Here is an 8014-nt window from a genome sequence, read left to right on the forward strand (position 1 = left end):
AAGGATTCAAAGAACTATTAAAGAAGGGAGGTTAGCTGCAGAGCCACAGGGTTCAGAAAGACAGAAGGTGAGGGCTCAGGACCCAGAAAGAACAGAAAGCACTGGGCAGATGTGGGAACGAGTAGCCAAAACCCTTGGCTGGTTAACAAGTGTTAGAGCCTCGTGCAGCGACAATTTGTGTAAAGTCTTGGTCAACATGGGACTTTCAGGCCCCTCGTAGCATCTGCAGTTAGGAGTCAGATGTCTTGTAAATGGGTCCCATACACTGTGGGGAGACCCTCTGAGTACAGCTCTTTCACCTCAACTTCTGTGCTTCCTGTGATAGAAACATTTGGTTGCTTTGTTTCACTCAACATGTGGATTATGTCTCAGGGCTGTATTGGGCATCTATTGAGGTAATAGGCAGAAAAGCATTTTGAAAAGTTGCTAATGTAACATACAACCCCTTTACTTCCATCTAAAATCTCCTTTCTGTTGAAAACACTTGCTTTTCACTTAACCATAGTTTCTCTTAATGAAATTCATATCTTTTTCATGCTATTTTAGGCAATGGAAAATTTCACAGGTATGTTCTGGTATAGCCTTATTTTCTAACTTAATTCTAAGACTTTCTCAGCAAATGAAGGCAGTCACCTTTATAACTTAGATTAAGTTATTTTTATATTGTATATCTTTTTTGACCACTGGGGCGTAAACTTCCTCAGGGAAGAAGTATAATGCCTGCCCATAAAGAAGACTCTATAGATCTTTGTAAAATGACGAGTCTAAAAATTCTCTGTGCTAAAGCTACTGAAATCTCAACCCTTCCTCCCTCTTTTTGTGAAAAATAATTCCTTAGATGTGTACCTTTATTGGTAAGACTTCTGCAATTCTCTGCAAGGGGATTAGCAAGCATTGCAGGCAAGGGCAAACATTTCAAAGAAAAACATTACAAATATTGTTGCTTTCAGGGTAGATATAATATGCTATAGCTAAACATTATGAAACCATTTCTTTTTGAAGCTGATTCACTGAACCAGTCATTTGAAATTCTGCTTGATGTTAGAGATTTTTTAATTTAAAATGACTGCTGTTGGTCCACTAGACTGGCAAATTATGTAAATCATAAGAAATGAAAAGCTTTGTTTGTAGTCTAGTGCTCAATTACGAACAAATATGTACTCTGAAACTCCTCGCCAGTATTGTTGGAAAAATCTTTAAAAGTCCAGCATCTATTTGGGGTTTCTACACAACTTAGCCAGAAGTAGCTTATTCAAAGACTCAAATGTGAATCATAGGTAGGCTCAAGTAATCATATGAGCCATTTAAATCTGGTCTAGAGGTCAGAGGCAGGGAAGTCAAAGAGATTTGAAACTTGAGAAGGATTCTCCTTGGCAGAGAGCCTTTATTTCTGGTTTTGGAGATGGAGGAGGCCATGTGGCAAGGAATGTGAGTGGCCTCCAGGATCTGAGAGGGATCCCTAGCCGACAGCCAGCAAGGAAATGGGGACATCAGTCCTGTATCTGAAAGGAACCAAATTAGGTGGCGTCTCCGCCAGTCTGGGACAGCCCCTTGTCCTTGCCTCCTCTTTCATGACTGTAACACTTTTTAAGTGCACTGGGTCATTATTTTGTAGGATGCTCCTCAATTTGGGTTTGTCTGATATTTTTTTTGTGATTAGATTGAGGGTATGTAGCTCTGGCGAGAGCAGCCGGAAGTGGTAAAGCGCCCTCCCCAGTGTGTCATATCTGGGCACACGTGACGCTGACAGCTCTTATTCCTGGTGATGCGAAGCATGCTCACGTGGTCAAGGCGGTGACGGCCAGCTTTCTCCTCTGTGAATGTCTCGTGGGGAGGTACATTGAGACAATGCCGGTGTCCTGTTTTTCATCATATTTTGGTGAGGTCATGTTTTTAAACTGCCACAAAGTTCAAATTTTTCGTCATTAGATCCAACAGAAAGAAACCCATGGCAAGGGCTCAGTAGTGTTAATCATGCATTGAGTTCTGAGATAGTTTCCAGGAAAACAATTTCCCAGTACTAAGTAAGGTCCATATGACAAGATGAATTCCTGAAGTGCAGAGATGGTGAACAGAGAAATCCTTTGGAGAAGACAGTGTCCCTATGGATAGAGTCGCCTGCGGAGATGGTAGGTCTGGACTTCTGACCCTTCATATGTATTGTCTCTGCCCATACGGGTGGATAAAAACTTCAGGCTAGCAAACTCAAGACAGTGCAGCTCCATGGACTAACCGTGATGTACCCTGAGGCCTTTATCACTGTCGGGGCCTGCTTTCTTTGTCCCACAAAACCGAGCTGAGAGTAGGCAGAGGTCCTTTGCCTTCCTCTCCCTGGACGTCCCTCTCCCATACTTCCTCTTGGCTCTTTTGTCCGAATAAGTAGAAGTCCGGTGGGGTAGGGTGGGGGAGGAGGGGCTTTGCTTCCTTTTAACTCTTGTTTTTGGTTCATCCTTATTTTTAGCCTTTAAAGGAAAGTTTAAAAAATGTTAATGATGGTTTGAAATTCAGCCCAACTCACTTCCGTAGCTCTATGAACAGAAATGGAGTAATCTCCCTATTCCTACATTTCCGATCTAAGTTGCAACTCATCATTTATATCTAAATATTGCTAGATTTACTTCACAGTCTTAACTATCAAGCATCAAATAAATTTTTAAAAATTCCCAACATCAGGGCAACATTTACTTCAGGTTACAGGAGGGAATTGTAATGCCAGGTGATACATCCTAAAGATTTCCATAGGTTTATTCAAAATTTTCTAATTCAGACAGCACCTCCTTTGTTAATAATAGAAACCACAAATGTACAAAATCCCAGTGAATCTTCTGAAACAAAACCTGTAAGGAAAACCCTTTAACCACACACAATTTGTCATTAAGTTTTACTGTTAAGGGAAGGACCCGCCCCCCTACCCCCAACAACAAAAACCCCACAGCAAAGTAATCCCAGGAAATACATTTGGGAAGGGAGGTATATTTCAATTTACTCATCTGGAATCAGTTTTAAACACACTGTATACTTAGATGGCTAAATAAAGGAAGAAAATTATACTGTGATGTAGTTAATATCTTCACAACTCTTCAAAGGTTAGGGATAATTTCAAAAAGATCTCTCTTTTGTTTGGTTTTGGTTTAAAGCAATTCAGATAAATCTCTTTACTACCTGTCCTCTAGGCTGTCCATAAACCATAGAAATTTCATTCTTTTAGAATATAGGATATAGCAAGCTCATGTAGTAAAATGATATTGGCAATTTAAATAGTGGTGGCCAACCAAAACAGAGCCCCAAATAAGATAGCCTTTCGCATCATGATTTTCCAGTCTACTGTGATGATTTAAGATTTGCCGCCTGAATAGTTCCTTGAGAATCAGCCACCTCAGCTTTCTTTAGAGGTGAGCCAGGTCCTCCCTAGTCTACAGAGACCCGAGCACTGGAGCTTCTAGTTAAAAAAAAAAAAAAAATTTAACAAGAAGTAGTTTTATTTAACTTGAGTTCCCTTTTTATTTACCTTGTGGGGCTCTGCATGATGTTAGTCGGAGAACAAAATTGTTACGGTTGATTGTATTCAGAAGAACAAACTGAAGTGTTAGAGTTGAAGGAGCCTCAGGAGGTGGTCATGTCAGCCTGCTCATCATGTGGAGACTCAAAGAAGAACTAGTTGTAATTTTCAAGAATGATTGAAGGTCATCGATGTAGTCATGCTAATAATAGAATATATTTTAAAGGACTATCACGAAGTGTATTGTGAGTAGGTGCTTCTGGATCCAATGTCAGGGGAGACAGTGGTAGAGGGATGTGTAACTTCTGGGTACCATTGGAGAGGTAGCGATGTCTGTGTTCCTGTGACTTTCTTGGCTTTGGTTGCTAGGGCAACTCTGAGACGCCTGGACTTTTTCAGCCTGGGCCTAATAAGAGTATATGTTATAAAAATTTTAAAAGACCTATTTAGGAAAAGACATGGTTTACGTCTAGGAAGCTGAGGAAGGAGATTGGGAATGTGCCGGCCTATAGTCGCGCTTGGTCTTGAGTTTGTGCTTTTCCCGTCCTGCCCAGCCATGGTCTTAGAAGCTTCATTCTCAGATCTGAGTCTTCAATTGCCCAGGAAATGAGAGAATGTAAACGAATTTTGTATTTGTAGTCAAAACTTTTCCCTCTACTATATCGAAAGTACAGAAACAGTCACATTTGTTTTTGGTGGATACCTATGGCTTCTAAGTGCTTCGGTCTTCGAGAACTCTCTTTCTACGTCGCTTTCCCTTAGCTCCTATTTGTGAACGCTGTGACCTTTTTTTGACTAGTCTCAGAGGCTTTTTTTTTTTTTTTTTAAATCCATGTATTACCACCATGGCCAAACAGACTATATGGAGGCCGGGTAACAAATCCCTTTTCTGCCCACTCGGCATGCTCTGTGAGGGGACAAACCGCCCAAACCCACAGTGGTGGCAGCGTGCCGAACGGCTACGGTTTGTCCTGCAAAGTAAGTTCCAATAAAATTAAGGAATTCAATTTTTTTAAAACCAAAGCAGGATCAGCAAATTATAACTTGTGGGCTACATGCGGCACACTGCCTGTTTTTGTAAATAAAAATTTTTTTTGGAACACAGCCATGCCTATTCATTTATGTATTATTTATGCCTGCTTTTACAGTGCAGTGAGAGAGTTAAGTAGTTACTATAGAGACTGTGCCCCACAGAGCTTAAAATATTTACTCCTTGACCCTTTACAGAAAAAAAGTTTACTGACCATTGGACCAAAGGAATATTTAGTGATGAGGCATTGTTTCTTAAAAAAAGGAAAAAAAACCTCACTTTTTAATCAAGGCTATTTTCTCTTTAAATTGCATGAAAAAATTCTTCTCTTAGATGACAATTTTTTCCTAGGTTTAATGAAGGAAGTGCCTAGAGTCTGTTGGATGATTGGTGTCTACTTTTTTTGAAGTTAACGATTATTAAAAAATCACTGTACATTAAATCATTAATGCTAAGTAGATATCATATGAGGCATATATGAAAGATTACAGTGTGACACGCTTATAATTTAACTGCAGTGCTGATTAGTTACATGATTTTAGCTGGCATTGCCTATTTTGATAGTCTTTATAATTGAATTTTAATACAATTTTACATTTATAAATATCAATCTCTTTGAGATTTTACTTGCTACACATCAGTAAAGCTAGGCTAATAGTCATTTGCAAAGAGGCTTCGTATTTTTCGTGTTTAATAAATGCAATTCAGAGTATTAAAAATGAGTCCATATTTAATCATATGCGAGTTAAGTATGAGCTGTCTAATGTGTGGTTATCTTTTTATTTCTTAACAGACTTGTAGAAGAAAGCAAACTGATCTCACTCATTTTTGAAGTAATTCTGGTAAGAAAGGAAATATGCATCTGAAATTTTAAGTGGAATTTAAACAGTTTTAAAGTTTTGATCACATCGTGTGCTTGGGTTCTAGCCCTTACTTGGCCCCGAAGGCTTTCGTGTGTCCTCTGTCATCTTACTTAGACTTATGGGGCCTCAGTGTCCTTGTCTGAGCTGTGTCCAGCTCTGAAGCTATATAGGGACACCTGTTTAATGACCTGCTCTCTTTTCACATTTTATTTCCATTGACTTATCTACTATAGAAAGAATACTTTATCCGAGGTTAGTTTGTGGAGAGAGGGCAAAGTTTGTGCCTCAGAATGAATTTTCTGATGTTCGATGCGAAGTCCTCTCACGTGTAGTCACGGGGCGGGTCAGCCGTTTATGCCTATGGACAGAAAGTTGTCTTCCTCGGAATGTAGAATAGCTTAGCTTCCACACACCATTTATTCACAGAATGCATCTTAATTAGAAACCATCCATCAAAGAAAACCTTGCATCTGTGGTTCTTATGTGTAGGGAATAAAATGGGATGCAGAATAGACCTTTCTTACTTCCGATAAATCCCATTTATACTAAATACAGATTAGAAAATTAGGCTGAAAATCGAGTTGGTGCTGATAGCAGTGAATGCCCTTAATTAAAGAAATGTTATTTCATACCTGGGTGGGTTATCCCCCTTTGCCAAGAACTTTCCCTCCATAGCTAATTGACAGCACAAGGGACAAAGGAGGGAACAGATCAGCCAGATCAGCCTATCCTACTTTGGTCATTCATGGAGCAGTAACTGCGATGGTCTGATAACTCCACACATGGAAAATTAGCGCTCTTTAATCATCCTAAGATACAAGTTGTTTGTATGTCAATGTGGCTGTCTGGTGAGACGTTCTTTTTCTTAGCTCCAGATCACCCCTTCCCTTTCAGGGGAGCCAGTTGGATTTGCTGAGCTATTTGAGTTGGGCAGGGAGAAAGTGTGGGAGTGGGCGAGAGCCTGGATTGAATTGCTTCAGATAGAAAAAGGGGACTTTAGAGCCAGTATTAGGAGAATAAGTAGAGAAAAAGGAGGTGAAGAAACATGGAGATGAAGGGCTTATGGGGATTTTGAAGCTTTGCCAAGTGGTCTGTGTGTCCCCACCTTCAGCGAGATATGCATTTCTTGCCGATTTGTTGTAGAATTGGATTTGTTTTGGAGAGCAGTGGGTGCAGTAAGCTGCTGGGTTTTGGACACGTGGTTGGGCGTGGGGCAAGAGTCAGTGCTGTCCAAAGTCAGCTGCACCTGGCTTGAGTTTGAAAACACACTGGCGTTGCACAAAAGGAGAATACTCTAGAGCTAGAATGGGCCTCAGTGGGTGGATGGGCCTCATCCCTTGCTGTGGCTGAAGGGCCTCTAACCTGTTAAGGTCAATACAGCTCCTTTGGTGACTGATAAAAAGTTCTCATCCTGTCCTTTGGCAATCATCTCGAGGTCTACACTCCACACATAGAAAATTCCTTCATGCAAGTTACCAAAACCCCTCCATACTTGATTAATCTTTGTATAATGAGCACCTAGCAATGCTTCAGATTTTATAAACCGCGGTAAATGTTTAATTGGTTAAGGTCATGATTTAAACCATGGTCATTGTGTTGTAGCTGTTGTAGGGAGCGGGTGGAAGGTGACATCTCTCCAGGTTAGGATTTCAGCTGGTCCTGAGCCCGGTGACCTCTCAGGCACATGTGGGATGATGCTCTTCCTTCAACCAGAACGGCTCCATACTCAGGTCTTTTGTAGGACAGTATTTTAAAAAGAGGCCCTGCTGCTAAAATGAGTAAAGAAAAAACAGTTGGAAATCACTGCTTTTCGCGACAGGACGTTGATGTCCTTGCAGAATATTGTTCAATTCCTATTCTGCTCTTGTCTTTCCTGAGTTGAATAATCGCAACTTTTTTCCCTCTTTATAAATAAATTTTTAATCAATGAAATATCTTTGTGTCATTTATCCTGTGAACTGTTACCTTCTCCTTTCTAAATTTTTGTCACGGAGCTAGGCATGATAGTATTTTGATTCTGCAAGGTACACTTTTCCCCCCCAGATTTTAATATTTCTGAAAATGGGATGTACTTTCCAAATCAATGGCATTTTATAATTGCTTTCAGCCAGGTGACCTGGTTATCTTTGCCTTAACCAATTATTTTACTTTTATTTTCTTTTTATAAGCACCCAAGAGTGATATAAAGATATATGTCTAAATATGTCTAAAAGAGCTCTTCCAGTAAAAATAAAATGAAAATTTTGTGTAATAAGAAACCACGTCATAGTTTAACTGGCAGCATTTTTCTTAGCGCTTGATAAAATAGTGATGCATCTTAGAATGGTTGGATTCCTAGTTTCAGGAAATATAGTATATTCTTAAATTAAGTTTGGTTTCCAAGTTCAAGGGCCTATCTGGGGTCTAGTATGTGAGTAGCAGTTTCAAGCAATGATTTGATCAGAAGGAGAATAATGAAAAGATTGTGTAGACCCTGCCTGCTTCGCTGTTGCTTACGTTCTAAAAAAGCAAAAGAGCATTTGACTCATTTATCTGGTGGTCCACTGTGACCTCTTAATTACTTTTTTCTTTACTCTTAGTCCATGACTGTTTTCCAGCTTCTGTATAATGCACTTAAAGCCT

The 8014-nt window shown here is 39.8% G+C and overlaps 1 protein-coding gene across 1 annotated transcript in view; it reads left to right on the top strand.

Moving 5' to 3' along the window:
• ULK4 (unc-51 like kinase 4) overlaps positions 1-8014 on the top strand; it is a 406030-nt gene that overhangs the window by 175267 nt on the left and 222749 nt on the right. Inside the window, exon 29 of the mRNA XM_023529030.1 lies at positions 5323-5371. Within this exon, the coding sequence (XP_023384798.1) occupies positions 5323-5371 (49 nt within the window). The remainder of the gene's footprint in view (positions 1-5322; positions 5372-8014) is intronic.

The sequence above is a fragment of the Pteropus vampyrus genome, unplaced genomic scaffold, assembly GCF_000151845.1.
Source record: "Pteropus vampyrus isolate Shadow unplaced genomic scaffold, Pvam_2.0 Scaffold35, whole genome shotgun sequence".
In the NCBI taxonomy this organism is placed as follows: domain Eukaryota; kingdom Metazoa; phylum Chordata; class Mammalia; order Chiroptera; family Pteropodidae; genus Pteropus; species Pteropus vampyrus.